The sequence below is a fragment of the Ursus arctos genome, unplaced genomic scaffold (genome assembly GCF_023065955.2).
Source record: "Ursus arctos isolate Adak ecotype North America unplaced genomic scaffold, UrsArc2.0 scaffold_14, whole genome shotgun sequence".
Classification (NCBI taxonomy): domain Eukaryota; kingdom Metazoa; phylum Chordata; class Mammalia; order Carnivora; family Ursidae; genus Ursus; species Ursus arctos.
The window spans coordinates 63656862-63673110 of record NW_026622808.1 but is presented as its reverse complement, the minus strand read 5'-3'; the positions used below and the strand labels follow the sequence as shown (position 1 = coordinate 63673110).

General features: G+C 47.4%; 2 protein-coding genes across 5 annotated transcripts in view; one reads left to right on the top strand and one right to left on the bottom strand.

Moving 5' to 3' along the window:
• Nucleotides 1-30: 30 nt before the first annotated feature.
• ARPC4 (actin related protein 2/3 complex subunit 4) lies at nt 31-11077 on the bottom strand. 2 transcript variants are annotated; one of them, XM_026501330.4, is made up of 6 exons: nt 10894-11001; nt 7646-7764; nt 6340-6451; nt 5084-5179; nt 3981-4151; nt 31-1737 (listed from the first exon to the last, which is right to left on the bottom strand). In XM_026501330.4, exons 1-6 carry the CDS (start codon nt 10894-10896, stop codon nt 1732-1734), a joined length of 507 nt encoding a protein of 168 aa, XP_026357115.1. In that variant the 5' UTR covers nt 10897-11001; the 3' UTR covers nt 31-1731. The 2 variants fall into 2 exon arrangements, with proteins under 2 accessions (XP_026357115.1, XP_057167906.1); XM_057311923.1 differs by having other exon boundaries at nt 31-4151; nt 10894-11077.
• Nucleotides 10992-16249, top strand: part of TADA3 (transcriptional adaptor 3) — a 20174-nt gene continuing 14916 nt past the window's right edge. Inside the window, exons 1-5 of one of the 3 annotated variants that reach the window (XM_026501325.4) lie at nt 10992-11814; nt 12534-12766; nt 14127-14377; nt 14496-14601; nt 16078-16219. In XM_026501325.4, coding sequence (XP_026357110.1) covers nt 12560-12766; nt 14127-14377; nt 14496-14601; nt 16078-16219 — 706 coding nt within the window. In that variant the 5' untranslated portion in view covers nt 10992-11814; nt 12534-12559. The remainder of the gene's footprint in view (nt 11815-12533; nt 12767-14126; nt 14378-14495; nt 14602-16077; nt 16220-16249) is intronic. The other 2 variants (XM_026501327.4, XM_026501326.4) reach the window with 2 other exon arrangements.

Below are 16249 nucleotides of genomic sequence, written 5' to 3'. Positions count from 1 at the left end.
CAATGAAAATTATCAGTTTAGATACTGGGCTGGTAAAAAGATCAGCTGTTTATTCGGTACCTATACCACAGGTACTGTGTTGGCCTGTTTACATTATCTCCACTTTATAGATTAAGAAACTGAAGCACAGAATATAAGGAACTCATGCAAACACAGCCTCGAGACTCAGGACTAGAGCACAAGTGTTTGGTTCATTCTTTTAACTTCAAGGAGTCACCAAGGTGTAGTCTTGTCCGACAGAACTTTCTCCAATGATGGAAATGTTCTATGTATGTACTGACATGGTAGGAATTAGTCATTTGTAGTTATTGAGCATCTGAAATGTCTCTGGGTGGGAATGAGGTGAATTTTAAGCTTTATTTAACTTTAATAATTTAAATAGCCACATGTGGCTAGGGATTACAGAGGCAGAAGCCTTAGATTTGATGTCTACCTTCTTGCTCACTACCTGGGAGTTGTGGGGCAAGCTGCCTACATCTCAAGGAACCACACTTTCCTTAGCCATTACTTCTGAGGTTACCGTTTAGCCCAAATAAGCTCATTATGTGAAAAGAACCAAAGCCCTGTAAATGGCACACAGAGCAGTTTCAGAAATGAATGGTGCTTGGACTGTAATGGGGGCCTCTGGGTCAGGGCCCTTGGCACAGATAACATCAGAAACCAATCAGGAGACTACCTCTGATGGGGACCCCCAGGCCCAAGTACCAGCTACATGGTTTTGGGAAGAAAAAACGCCACCACTCCCCTCCTTTCATATACACAGCGCACAGACCTCATGCAGCCCCAAAGGGGCAAGAAGAGACTTTAATCAGGGGAGGAGGCGGGATCCACCAGAATAAGAAAACATACAGCGAGCGTGGGAGCAGAGGAGCCAGAGCAGGCAGAAGAGCCCCAGCTCAGGAAGCTCTGGGACTCACCCCTCCACCTATAGCACAGGCACTGCACTGACAGACAAGGCAAAACAGTGGCCCCTCTCAGCTGGGAGGGCATAAAGTGGCCCTTGTAGTCAGAGATGCCTGGCTTTCAGCACCCAGCTCTGAGGCATGGCTGATGGCCAATTCAGCCCTTGTCCCCAACCAGTGCTGGGTGGCTATCTTCAGGCAGAGTTTAAGGAAGCTGGCAGAGAATTCCAACAACTCCTACTGGGCTCAGGAGTAAGAGGGCAAGGGAAAGGAACTGGAGTCTGACTCGTTCCTCCTTCCCTCCCATTCTCCCCACCTGGGGCTTCTTGGGGGAGGGGGAAAACACACACACACACACACACACACACACACACACAATAGTCGTCTTCTGGCTCCAGGCCCGCCCAGACCCACAGCGACCAATATGGTACAATCACTGGGACCAGTCATAGCCACTAGAGGTGGAGGTTGTTTTGTGAAGAAAAAAAAAAAAAAAAAAGACAAAAACGTTAGAGTCTCCTACAAGCACAGAATTTAAGTTTCAAGACGTTAAAAAAAATCTGTCCCAGCCCAGGGGACTGAACATCAGAAGCCAGCCTGACCAGGCACGTGTGGCCTTGGGGCAGGTCCACTGCTGCTTTGTTGCCCAGCTAGCAAGCATACCACCCACCTCCCGCATCTAATGCCCACCCCTACCCAGCTCCCCCCTCTGCCGCTGCTGCCGCTGCTGCTGCCGCCGCCGCCGCCGCTCTGGGGAGTAACTCCAGGATGCCTTCGCAGAGACACAGGGGAGCCTGAGGGGGAAGGCCTTGAGATCCAGCCAGATGGTTTAAAACTGTCAAAAGAACCAAGAGGCAGTGAATGGTAGTTATTACTGTATCCTGGCAGGCCTGCTCTGGGGAAGTGAGCTATCTGAGAGCTGCCACAGATTTCTGAGGGATAGGTTGGGTCCCAGCACACCTTGTGGGCACCCTCTTTCTAATTCAGCCTGCATTCAGCAGTGAGCTTCAGGGCACTAGCCTTAAACCTAGCACTCTAGACAAGACAGAAAAATTTAAGGGGGAAGTGAGCTTTTCCACAGCTCCCCTTAAGCGCGTCACAGAGGATGCTATAAAGCTCTGTCGCAGTACCTTGCTTGAACAGAGGTCGCCTTCTTTAGAGATGGGGGTTCACGTGCAAGGGCCTGGGGACTAGGGGGCCAAGAGCAGAAGGACCCAGGATCTGGTACTTTGTGTCAAGCTCTGGGTGGTTCTCCAACCGTAACAGGCCCTTGGAAATATTTTCTGCCCTCAAGGATCCATCATGGTGCCCAGAACAGCCCGACACACTTTACAGATCAGAGATTGTGGACCAATGGCCCACACACTGAACCCAGCCCGATAATGAGCGCTATGTGGTCCAAAAAGTATTTTAAAAAATACGAATTCATTGCCAACTCTGAAAATGTAAGAGATGTCGCATACAAATCCAGATTTGGGGACTCTTTGGAAGATGAAACTGTAACGGGCGGGAGCTCTAGGGTAGTGATCCTCTTCAGATGAGCCATGTGCTTACCAGGTCCCCAAAAGCCCACTTCACTCACACGCATTACCTGCCTGAGCTGTGCACGCACCTGAGTATGTGACTCTTGCCAAATGCTATGGTACTACCTTGATCTTTGAATCTGAAAACCAAGCTCTAAGTCCCAGTTCCTCCTCTTACTGGCTGAGGGCCCTTGGATAGGTGACTTGACTTCCAGAGCCCAGTTCACTCACCCATAAAATAGCGATAACAGATGACTCAAAGATTGTTTCAGGGATTGAATGAGATATATAAATGTGCTTAGCTGTGTAATTATAGAAATGCACTTACCATCTGAAACTAATAGTGTACTACATGTTGGTTAATTGAATTTAAATAAAAAAAAAGAAAGAAATGCAGTTACCATAATTAAATGACTGCTGAATGAGCCAATATTAAATCAGGACAAGAACTATTTTTATTTTCTTTTGCAGTTGAATGTAGAGGCCTCCTAGTGCTTGGCCATAAAGCATTGGTGCTACAATACCTGGAAAGCTTACTACGTACCAGGTGATCTGCTCTGTATACATCTCATTTAATGCCCACCTGTACTAAAAGGTAACATTAATTGTCTCTTCACAGCTGAGGAAACTGAGGCTTCGTCAAGAGATTCAGTAACATGCCCAAGTAGGCAGTGAAGCTGGATGCACACACAGGTGGTGACCCCACAGCCTGTGTGATCTGAACAAGCACACTACCCTGCGTGCACAGTAAAGCTACTTTGTACACTGATGGCCCTCAGTATAATTAAAGCCCAGGGGAAGAAGGCGTAATTTCCATTTTTAGGAATCTAAGTTCCTTCTGGGCTGGATCTGTATGCACTGGTAGGAGTAAACACTAAGTCTACCATCTAGGGATTATAGTTAACTCTAAGCAGAACATGTCAACAAACCAAAGACTGTTTGGAAGAAGAAGAAAAAAAAAGAAAGCATGTCCTGAATATCTAAATAAGAACTGTGTCATCAGCTCATCAGTGTAAACAATCCCTCCTCTTCAGAGGGCTGCAGTCCTTTCAGTTGGGAACACAAACAACCAAAGAGGGATCTGGAGGACTGAAGCCATCAAAGAAATGGAAAACGGGTTGAAAGTATCATGACTTTAAGCCTGAGAAACAGACGCTGAGAACATTCAAATCTGTTTGAGAAGTAGAATTATACTAACTGTCCTATATTCTTGGAAAATTCCCAATTAGGTTTAACTTGCCTCACTTGGGGTTTGAGCTACATACAGGGAAGACTGTATACACTTTGAGATGTAGAAAGGAGCATCTAAGTCCCCATGAGAGACTAAGGGAGGTGTCCTCGAGGCACACAAATACAGAAAATGCCCTGCAGGTCCCAAAGATGACCCCCAGGTCCTCCAGCCCCAAGGCCCCTGGCTATTGTGCCACCCACCAGAAAGGGCCTATAGGCCTCAGGAAATATTCACACTGCTGGCACCACTTTACCACCAGATGCTAAGTTCTCAACCCACGGTTCCTCCTACCTTTGGAGGGACACCAGGAAGGCCCCCACTTACATTCTTGAGGAATTCCTCGGCCACGATGCGTGCACGAGCATTGACCGACAGCTTCATCTCACTGATCTCCTTGTCAATCTCCTCCATAAAGTGGATCACAAAGTCCACCAACTTGTGTTTGTACATCTGTTCTGTGTGGAAGTTGGTGATCAGAAAACTGATGTCATATCCCTGGAGAAGGAAGACAGTAGAGAGGAGAAAAAGAAACATGAGAGAATTAGCATCCCAAGGCACTTAGTTGGCCATGTCCTCTAGGGTCACTCAGCTACATGCTTCCTGCTAGTCATGATCTACTCCCAAGTCTCATGACCTTCAGGCAGCAGCCTGCCTGCTCTGCTACGGTGTCTATGCTGGGTCCAAGTAACTGACCCAGGTTGAGAATTTTGTGTCTGTCAGGCATCTCTGGAAAACTATCTGTGATAAAACAGCTGCATTCTGAATGAGTCATGGGAGAGCAAAGGAACTTGAAATCTTGTTACAGAAGAATCTAATGAAACGGGGAGAAGAGATGCTGTGGGAGAAGGATGGGATTGGGTTGTGTGTGGAAGAGTAATATTTGTTCTCGGTGGCCCCAGAGGCTAGATCTAGGACCGGGAAGAATGACTTTAGCTCAGGATGAGGACGACCTGGCCAACACCATCTGATGGTGCATGCTGCTCTGCACAGTAGTTGCTCGGTCACTGGGAATATTTTAAGTTGATTTGGCAGGGAGTGTGTGGAGAGGACTCAAGTACAAAGTCAGGCAACAACTGAGCCAATGTCAACTGTGGCCTTGAGAGACAATGATTTGGTTGGTGATGGAGCGTAGAAAGGATTTGATTCATTGTGCCCTTTCTGCCATTAGACTCTAGGCTCTGGAAGATGAGCAACACAACTCATATTTTTTGCCTTTTCCACAGTTGAGGCAGACCCAACTTTCCTAAGCTTCTGATCCCCCTTATTCTCACTCCAGCTGAAATGAAGGCCAACTCTCAACTCAGGCAGTGGGTGTCCTACAGCTGGAGCAGCAGCAATCCTGATTCTACAAACAATCCCAAGCCAATGGGAGTAGACTCGGTGGAAGAATCTTGTGTATTATGAACATGTGGATCACATGGTCTCACCTCTACTGGTTTCCTTCGAAGGATAAAAAAGTTCTCTGCTCGCATCATCATGAAGCGCATGAACTTGTGGCATAAAATCTTCTCAATCTCATCAGCCTAGTAGGAAAGATAAACAGGGCTCCCTAAATCTGACATCATAGACCAACAAAAACCTGTAGCCTGGTCTGACCTCAATTTCCCCCAGACTTGCTGCAGGTAGTGGGGTTTCGCATTGGGAGCAATCGCTGCCTGAATCATGGGGCATCTGGTTGCCAACTGAATGTCTACAACATTAGAGCCTCTTCAACTCAGCAGGGCATTATCATGATCTGATTTTCGCTCATTCCAGAGAGGTAATTCTGGCAAACCCAAGTTTTTTATCCGCTCCTTCCAGAGTCCATATCTACATTCAAGGCTGTCTTTTCCTTTCCCATTTCACTAGTGCTGTGTTTCCCAGTCTATGATATATATACCATCCGAAGTTATCCGAGATAAACTTAGGTGGTCTCTGCTTTAGTAACAATGAACGATCCCCAAAGTTTTTCCCTGCTGAATTCTCATTATTTCTAAGGAAAGAACTTTGCAGCTAGGTGGTGGTATGTATGCCCTTAACACCTCCCAACACTTATCAATCTCCCTTTTTAACAAAGCAGTCCCCAAGGATAGAGCTTTCTGTAGGAAACAGGGCCTAGTCTAAATAACAGCTTGTTTTCTTTCACTGCAATTACTTTTTTAGAGTTCTCCCTATCTGACAAGTGATAGTGTTTTTCCACTATGGCATAAGGTTTCTTTTTCAAACAAATTTAAGAAAAAGAAAATAAGTCAATTTAAGGAAATCCATTAAACAAGTAACTGTCCAGGTGGTACATAAATATGTCAACGTTATATGAGTGGTGGGAGTATCAACGTCACCTAAGAAATTACACTTTTTTACCGTAAATCTCTTTTTCAAAGTTTATAGTTATCAAATTGGTACTGGTACAATTTATTTTTCCGAACTGGACTTACTCTCCCTTCCTTATAAGTGCTTCTTTGACCTGACACCAAAACGGCCACAGCCTTGGCTGCTACTTTTCCCGACTTCTAATCTAGAGCAAGGCCCACAAGATAGAGTAGCTCTCTCTACTCTACTGACCTGCTGAATCTGGCAAATCATTCCCTAGGTACAGTCAAGGAAATAGAGCGTGGGTTTCCTTGCACCTTGAATCTGGCATGACGATCTCCCGGACGAGGATCCCTGGCCTCCTGAGGAGGCAGGGGCTCAGTGGTGAGCTCACCTGTTTCACAGCAATGCTGACCCGGACAGAGTTGATGGAGCCCTCAATCAGAACCTTTTCCTTCTCATTCCTGCTGATGGTCACAGGTTGTAACAGGAGCTCTTTGCTACTCCTGAAAACACAATGTCACAGAGGCCTCTGTACTAAAGAGGAACAGAATGGTCAGGGAGGCCCCACAGCAGGCCCTGGAATCTCTATCTGAGACCATAGAGTCCAAGGAATAGGAGACTCACAAGTAGGGTGCTCCAAGATGGGGGCCAGCGAGCGTGTTCTCCAACAGAAGGAGCAAGGCTCTGGAGTCAGGGCGATAAGGTTTTGAAATCCAGCCTCCTCTGTTACTTTCCTTGGACAAGTTACCCTGTTGGAATCTCAATTTCCTCATCTGTAAAATGACTCATTCCTATTTCACTGGCAAGGATTGAGAGAGATCAAAAAGGGTCAATTGTCTAATAGAGTGCCTGGTACATGGTAGGAGCTTTACAAATGATAGCTCTTATTTTAATAACTACAGGCAAACCCATATACCATTTAGAGAATGAGAAGAGAGAGGCTGCCTTAGGGATAAGGACAAGCTAAAATCAAACAGAGTTTGCCCTCCTTTAATTATCAATCCAGAATGATTCACTTATTCAGTATTAAGACCCATCTCAGCTCAGTTCCCATTCTGATGCCTCTGAATCTCTAGGTATTTGTAATGGTAATTAAAACACCCAGCGGAAATCATGTATGTTAAGTAGAGCAACAAGAAACATGCTAACATCTCATATTTTTAAATTCAAATCATTTCAACACGGTGTGGTAATACTCTTTATCTCAGTTATATGTGTCTCAGATTAAACTTTAAAGGAGAACAGAATAATTTAACAAAATGTAAGCTAGATAAGAGAAAATAACCCAAAGCATGGAAAATTTGGAGTAAGGAATGAGAGAGTCCAGGTTGGCAGGGAAAAAACATTCTTTGATCTTTAAATTACAAGAGGACAGAGATGGCATCTAACAAAATGCTCCACTCTCTCCTTAAACTGGGTTCAATAATGACACAGGAGATACTTAATGAACAGCCTTATTCTGAGAAATCACACCTTGTGTCAAGCAATCTTGGCTCCAGAGTTTAGCTTCTCCCCTGGGTTTTGTCCTGCCAACCCACTGACCCTATTTTTGGAACTGCAAATTGGGAACCATTGCTCATCGGGCAATAAGACAAAATACGTGAACTATAGTTGTCTTGACAACTCCAGGATGGAAATTTGTGGCAGCCTCCAGGGGCTGAACCCATCACCCCCACCCTGACCTTTCTCTTCCCTACCTGACTTCTACTTCCGGCTTGTTGTGTCGTTCCACAACCTGGGAAGAAAAATTCTCCAGGCAGAGGGCAGCCTGCAGTGTGGCCCGCACGGCACTCAGGTAGGGGCGGAGAGTGGCAGTCTGTAGGAAAAAACCCAAGGGAGAATCAGAATCTGTCTTAGCAAACCCACTGGCCCCCTACTCCAGCTACACAGAAGCCAGGCAGTACTGAGAGTACCTGGCTCTGATACCACAGTGAACAAAACAGACTAGGCATTCAAGGTGCCTTTTATTCTAAGTCTAGAGCAGTGGTTCTCAACAGGGGACCATTTTTCCTGCCAGGGGATATTCAGCATGCAGGGACATTTTTCACTGACAGGACTTGGGATGGGGTGGGAGTGCTACTGGCATCGAGTAGAGGCCCAGCATACTGCTAAACATCCTACAATGCACCGAAAAGAATTATTCAGGGGTGCCTGGGTGGCTCAGTCAGTTAAGTGTCTGACTCTTTATTTTGGATTGGGTCATGATCTGAGTCGTGGGAACTAGCCCCGCATCAGGCTGCATGCTCAGCGCGGAGTCTGCTTGATTCTCTCCCTCTTCCTCTGCCCCTCCCCCTATTTGTGCGTACTTGCTCTCTGTAAAATAAATCCAGTAAGAAAGAAAAGAAAAGAAAAGAAATTATTCAACCCCAAATAGTGGTGAGGTTGAAAAATTCTGGTCTAAAGACCTACAGGTGACGACTGTTCTCAAATCTGTCTTTGGAGCCAACAATGGATATAAGTCTATTCTGTGCTAGGCACTGATCTAAATGCTAAGATTTTAAAGACCATCTCTACCTTTAAATAGCTCAACTGGGTAGAGAACATAAAAAAATAACTATGATATAAAGGAGAATGAAATGGGACAGAATTTGGTTTACAAATTATATCTCCTGAAGAAATTGGTTTGGAGGCAAAGAAGAAAATAGGATTAGGAGGACTTTACAGTAAGAAAAAGTAAACTAAGGACATTCCCAGTAGAGGGATCAGCTTCTACCTACACTGATTTATCTTCAGTTCTTTGTATTAACTAAGTTCTTTCTCACCTCAGGCCTTTACACATGCTGATCCATCTATCTACAGGCTTTTCTTCCCTCTCTTGACCCAAGTCATCCCTCAGACCTTGACTTATTCAGGGAAGGCCCCTTCCTTCCTCAGAGAGGCCATTCTTGACTTCCCCCTTCATAGCGTTTATTATAATTTACAATGACACATCCTTCGTATTTCTTTAGTAAAGTGATTTCTTCTTCACTAGACTGTAAGCTTCATGGGCAATAGACCATGCCTCTTTATTCAAATATACATAACCTGCACCTAGCTCAGTACCTAACATATGCCATAACGAAGGTTGGAACAAGGCAAAAAAGCATTAAGAGTTCCAGAAGTAGTGATAAGAAGTGTTGCTGTATACAGAAAGCATTTTAGATTCAGCAGATGAGGCTGCAATGGTAGCCTAGCTATTCATGGGTAATCTCAAATGGCAGGCTGTTAACTTTAGCTTTTCTTTTAAGGTAGTAAGGAACTGTTGGGACTTTCTGAGGAGGAAGTTATATGACTTCACCAGTTTGCACGGTGGTTCTGTAGAGAATGGACTGGAGAGGGAAGTGAGACCAAGGCCAAGAGGGTTATTCAAGGAACGATGATGAGAGCCTGGGGCAGCGGAGAGGACAAGCAGAGGGTATCACAAGAGTTGGACTGTTGTTAAGTCATAGAGAATGGAATAAAAAAACACCTCCCAACAAGCTGTGGTTCACCCATAGGATGAAATACTATTCAGCAATAAAAAGGAATAACTAGTGATACACTCAACATGGATGAATCTCAAATGCATTATGGTTAAGAAGCCACACTGGGGTGCCTGGCTGGTTCAGTCTGAAGAGCCTGTGACTCTTGATCTCAAGATCGTGGGTTTGAGCCCCATGATGGGTGTAGAAAATACAAAAATATATAAGGAAATAAACAACTTTTTAAGAAGCCACATCAAAAGGCCTACTCTGAAGAATTCCATTTATATGACAATATAGAAAAGACAAAACTACAGGAGGAAAAAAAATCAGTGGTTGCCTGGAATGGGGAGAAGACAGGACTGATAACAGAGGGACTTCAGGGAACTTTTTGAAGAAACATTCTGTTATCTTGGTTGTGGTAGTGGTTACGTTATTTTGTCAAAATCCATAGATGATAAACCTAAAATGGGTGATTTTTAGGTGACAAGCCCTATGACACCTGCCCTTTCACAAATAAAATGCATTCTCCTATAATACCGCGATGAAGTTGACTTTTAAAATATCCAAGAGGCACAGCCTCAATTAAAAAAAAGAGAAAATCCAGGCTTCTAGCTGAGGTAAGAAGACACAAAGCCAGGATAAACAATATAAAAAGCAAAGCGAGTTTAAGAGAGAAAATGGATTTTTGATCTGGAGGTCTAATCTGAAGGTGTCTTCGAGATATCCAGGCAAACCTTAAGAGAGCTAGGAAGACAGATTCGAGAGCCACCAAAACACAAGATTCAAAGCTGGGACTAGACAGGTACCACTAGGAAAAATGTAAAGAGGAAGGTGGTAAGCCCAAGCCTCGACTCCCAGGAACACCCACACTTATCAAATGGGAGGATTTCCAGGAAGGGAGGGATCAGTAGTATCAGAGCTCACGTACTATGGTTAAGGTTAACGCGGTTGAATTCTGACCAGGAAGAGGTCTGGGTGGTGGCAGCATGAAAGAGAGCCTTCTGTGGGGTAGAAGCAAGGCAGGGAGTAAGGAGAAGAGTGGGATAATAAAGTGCAAATGCTTCCTCTGGGAAACGGGTCAAGCGGGCAGGAGAGGACAAGACAGTGCACTTGTATAGGGAAGTTCTGCTCTGGGTGAGGTGATCTTACTATGTTCCTCAGCGGCCCTACTACGGGCAATGAGGCCTACTAAGTGCCTTCAAGCCGCTACCACCAGCCTAGGAGGTCCCACTTCCGGAGTAATCTATGCCTCACAACTCCCCACCTGGATCGAAAGCCAAACCATGAAGCAGCAAGGCCTCCTTCTTAAGAGGGCGTCCCCCGCTCGCCCCTTCCTCACTTCGGCTCCCGCCCCGCCCTCTCTCTCCCAGCCTCCTCCCGCCCCCGCATCCCGCAGCAGCCCTCAGCCCCGGGCCTCTCCGCTGCAAAGCCGCATCTCCCCCAGACCCACAGCTTTGAGGCAAAACAGCGGGGGTCCCTGGCCCAGGGCCCGGTTCTCTTACCATCGCGGGCGCTGGCTGTGCCGGAAAGCGGAAGTGCGGAAGTGGCCAGCCCCGCGACGCCTGCCCTTTCGCGAGAAGCTCAGCCTCAGTCTCCGCCCGGACTTCCGGACGGTACCATCTATGATCCGAGCGGAGAAGGGGGAGCCTAGGAACACTTGGTCCTTTGGAAATTTCCCCGCTAGGACTGTCTTGACATTTTTAGACTCCTGAAGTTTCAAATCGATACTCAGGCTTATCCCGTTATCCACGCAGCTCTCTCCTGCGACTTTGGCCTTCCCGTCGTCTTTGCCGCGGTCTTTCCCCATAGTCAGGCAATGGTGCAGCCCGGCCTCAGGTTGGGCACCATATTAGGACAAGGCGAGGCGGAGGAGCCCTTCGTTTCTTCCGGTTCTGCGCCCCTATCCTTTCTCTGGGCCCCTCCTACTTGCAGCCCCTGGGGCTCGGCGGGACTAACCGCCGGGCTGAGAAATCGGTTGTCGAGCCCCGCCCCCAGCCTCGGGCTGTTCCCCAGAGTAGGTCTGAGGCATATCCCCCCCGCCCGCCGCCACCTGCAGTGGGCTCGCTCGCGGCCTGTAAACCCTTCCCCCCAAGCCATATTGGGCTCTCCCTCGCGTCTCCCACCCCCGCGTCCTCTGCAGGGGGCCTGCCTCTAGCCAGTTCCGGGGCGGTTGCTCCCACCAACCGGAACTCCCCGCCCCCTCCGTGGCCTGGGGGCCGTAGAAGGCAGCAGGAGGCTGCAGTGAGGAGGTAGAGGGGGCGGGGGCCGCGTTAGGGGGTCCCTAGAGGACGGGGACCCTGAAGGCAAGTCCCTGGGGCGACCCACGGGAAGGGCCAGCCATTACACAGGCGCACTTCTGTGCCAGGCACTGAACTGGGCTCTTGACGAGCATCCTCTCTTAATCCTCAGAACATCCCGGGGAGGTAGGTACTATTGTGATCCCCATTTTACAGATTCGGACTTCTTATGGGGAAACAGACTCAGATTTCTTTTGTCCCCATTTTGTAGATGGAAAAACAGAGACTCAGGAAGGTTAAGTAATATGTTCAGAGCTACATAAATAGAGAATGCTAAAGGCTGGGCTTGAACCCAGGTATGTCTGGCTTACCAGCCCACATTCTTAACCACTGTCAGGGGCAAAGAGAAGCGACAAAGATGGGGGGGAGTGAGACAAGGAGAAGCTGGGAGGCACAGAGAACATTAACATTGTAAGAATGGGATGTTTGGAGCTCAGGGGCTTTGCAGAACCCAGGAGGAGTAGAACGGAAAAGCATCAGGAAGATAGGGCATAGTATATCACGGAAATTAGTGGCACAGACTCATAACTACCTGGATTCAGATTGCATCTTGATAACCTTGGGCAGGTACCCACCCTTACAGAGTCCGAGTTTCCTTATCTGAAAAGTGTAGATCACCATGGTTTCTTCTCACGGGGTTGGGTGAGGAATTCAGTGAAAAGCCAGTAAAATGTCTGTACCTAGCTTGATACACAGTAAGTGCTCTGTGAGTAGGAGCAGTGCCATCAACCTGTCAATAAGGTACTGAAGCCAGGCTTTCTCCTTGAGTCTGTCCCTGGATGGAGGGAGCTCTTGGACTTTTCTTCTGCCAATTTATCTCCTGTCAATGGCTCTCTCCTCTCCAGTTCCACAGGGTCCCGTATCCTGGGCCATGAGTGAACTGAAGGACTGCCCCTTGCAGTTCCATGACTTCAAGTCTGTGGACCACCTGAAGGTCTGTCCACGCTACACAGCCGTGCTAGCCCGCTCTGAGGATGATGGCATCGGCATCGAGGAGCTGGACACTCTGCAGCTGGAGCTTGAGACCCTGCTTTCCTCTGCCAGCCGGCGCCTGCGGGTTCTTGAGGCTGAAACCCAGGTGATACCCTATAGAGAGGATATCACCAGGGGTGGACTGTGACGAGTTATGGGATGGGTCATTGAGTTAGCCCCACCCGCTAAGGGCTACAGGAGCTTAGAGGGTTAAGGAGAGACCCAAGCTGGGCTCGTGTGACACATAGAAAATACAAGAATGTACATAATCCTTATAAATTGCAAGATTTCCAATTTACTAAGCATTGGTTGACCCCAACCCCATTATGTTCTGGGTCCTGTACTACTCAGGAGAGAGAGGTAATTAGAACGCTTCTGGCCTTCAGGGAGTTTGCCAACTAAAGGGTGGGGGAAGTCAGACAAATACCAGGTGATGTTGTGTTATGGTTAGAAGTACTAGGGGATCTGGATTGAGAAGACCTGGATTTGAATCCTGGCCTAAGCGCTTGCTTAGTGTTGCTGTTGTCCTAACTACGTGACTTTGGGAAAGTTGCGTCCTGTCACTGAACATCAGTTCCCTATCCGCAAACTGGGATGAATATTAGGAGCTACCTTTGAGCTTTTATGAGGATTAAGAGAGGTTTTTTTTTGCAAAGCCTCAGCCTGATATCTGACACTAAGTATTTCAGATGTTAATTACTGGGACTACTCTTGATTATTTCTGTTCACTACGTAAACATCCCCTGAGCCCTGTGTGTCAGATACTATGCCAAATACTCGGGACCAGAGATAATTAAGGTGAATTTCCTGATCTCCATTAGCTTATAGTCTAATTGAAAAGACAAGGTATGCCGTCCGTTCCAGTATGATCAAACAACACATTTAGGCCTGCGGTGGAGGTACAAATTGTCAAGAGACCCAGAGAGGACCAAGATGCCATTTTAATTGGACCTCAAAGGTTGAGTAGTTAACTTGTGGTCCCTGGGAGTGCACTGAAGCTTTTTGCGCAGGGCTGTGGCATATTCATTTGCATTTTGGCATGTAAGAAGCTGGGTAACTGATGTGTAGAAGGCTTCCCAGTTGTGCTGACATTTGAAGTGAAGGTTTGCTGGGAGGCTTGTTTGCATTCACCAAAAAGTTACCAGCAGCATATTCCAGGGCTAACATACACTGGGGCATGACCATTTGTTTGACCTAAACACTGTGCGACTGGCTTGAATGATACAGAGGTGAATCAGTACAGACAAATGGAATGATGAGAAGTATATGAATAAAGTCCTGTGAGATAGGCACAGAAAAGAACTGAGTTTTGAAGGACGAGTAGGAGTTTACTAAATAAAAAGGGGATGGATAAATAAAAAGACTTTGGAGCCTTCTCAAGTTCTAGATCCTAATTCTTCACTAGGAGAAAAACTTGTCCTATGACTTCCTTTCTCCCCCTCAGTGATAGTCTCTGTAAATTTCAGATCCTCACTGACTGGCAGGATAAGAAAGGTGATCGACGATTCCTGAAGCTGGGTCGAGACCATGAGCTTGGAGCTCCCCCCAAACATGGAAAGCCGAAGAAGCAGAAACTGGAAGGGAAGGCGGGACATGGGCCGGGCCCTGGCCCCGGCCGGCCCAAATCCAAAAACCTTCAGCCCAAGATCCAGGAATATGAATTCACTGATGACCCAATTGACGTGCCACGGATCCCCAAGAATGATGCCCCCAACAGGTCTGGGCCAGAGAATATAGAGGGGCCTTGGGATTCAGGCAGTAGAGGCTTTGGAGGGGCCTGGAGCTGAGGATGGTGGGACAGGAGGTGCCCATTCAGGATCTGCTTCTCCCTGCAGGTTCTGGGCTTCCGTAGAGCCCTACTGTGCAGATATCACCAGTGAAGAGGTACGCACACTAGAGGAACTACTGAAACCCCCAGAAGACGAGGCTGAACATTACAAGGTAGAAACCCTGGGCCTTGGTAGACAGGGTGGTGAACAAGAGGGCTCAGAGGTGCCTCCTAAACAGAGATCCCAAAGTCATGTATCATCTTCCTTCCCCTACTCTGCCCCTACTCTGCCCCTCCTCTACTCAACCCACCCAGACACCCAGGCTCTAATTCTCAGCTGTCTTCTTGCATTGCCTCCTCTCTACCCCATCCAAATGATGATAAGGCATCTACTTCAGTGATGCTGTCCTTTGTCCCACTATCTCTGTCACCTCTACTTTGATTCAAGCCTTCATTAGCTTTCACCCAAATGGTCTCTTAATACTTCCCTGCCTCCAGACGGACTTTTTGTTTTCTTTTTTTAGTATAAAAGTTTTCTTATGACATAAATAAATCTGGTTCCATTAAAGAAAATGTAGAAAATGCAGAAAAGGGTCGGGGAACACTCTCCTATAGGTCAGCTGTTTTTTGCGTTTTTTTTTTTTTTAAAGATTTATTTATTTGATAGACAGCGAGAGAGGGACCACAAGCAGGGGGAGTGGTAGATGGAGAAGCAGGCTCCTTGCTGTGCAAGGAGCCCGATGCGGGCTTGATGCCAGGACTCTAGGACCATGACCGGAGCCTAAGGCAGTTGCTCAACAACTGAGCCACCCAGGCGCCCTGTGGGTCAGCTGTTGTGATCGGATATGACACGGCCCTGCTCCTAGGCCTCCCCTGGCTCCCGCACAAGATGGAGTCCAAGCATCTCGGTCCTTGGTGACACAGCCCTACTGCCCCTCTCCAGTTTCCTCAGCCATGCCCCCTTGTCACTGCGCATTTACTAGCCCTGCCAAGCACCTTGCCCTCACCCCAGGCCCACCCAGGCTCCTGGCTGGTCTCTGGGACTCTGCACATGCTCTTTTTCCCTTAGCAAACTAGCTCATCCTTAAAAGCACGATCCCTTGTTATCTCCATCAAAACACCTTTGCAGCCTCCCTGCAGAAAGTTGTGCCACAACACTTTGACCTACTGCTAGCATTTCAGTTCTTCGAATTTTTAAAAAATTTATTTGAAAAAACATCATTTGAAAAGGTAATCCACAGAGGCAGTAGTAAATTCAGGTAATACAAATGAGAATTTTCTCTCCTGGCACTGAGGCGCCTAGGTCTCTGTAGGGACAACAGCTGTTACCTCAGATGGTCCAGGTACATACACCATTCTGTACCCATATCTTGGAAATTGTTCCATACTGGCTCCCATATGTGTCTTAGTTGGTTATGTACCTGTCTCCCTTACTAGACTGTGAGCATAGAGATTTTTATCTCTTTTGTTTCTTCCCACCTACTCAAGGCACGGGCCTTAGCCCCAGGGTCAGTACTTGGGAGACAGATAAGTGAGGGAATGAATGATGAGCCTACTGGCAGTGCCCAAGTGCACAGAGAGCCCTCACTCACCCTGGGGATGGCCTCCCAGTGTTTACCCCTTTTGGACCGGGTGGCGTCTCCCCACAGATCCCACCCCTGGGGAAGCACTACTCCCAACGGTGGGCACAGGAGGACCTGCTGGAGGAACAGAAGGACGGGGCCCGGGCAGCAGCCGTGGCTGACAAGAAGAAAGGCCTCATGGGGCCACTGACCGAACTGGACACTAAAGGTAGGCCCCTCACCTCCCTGCCCACCCCAG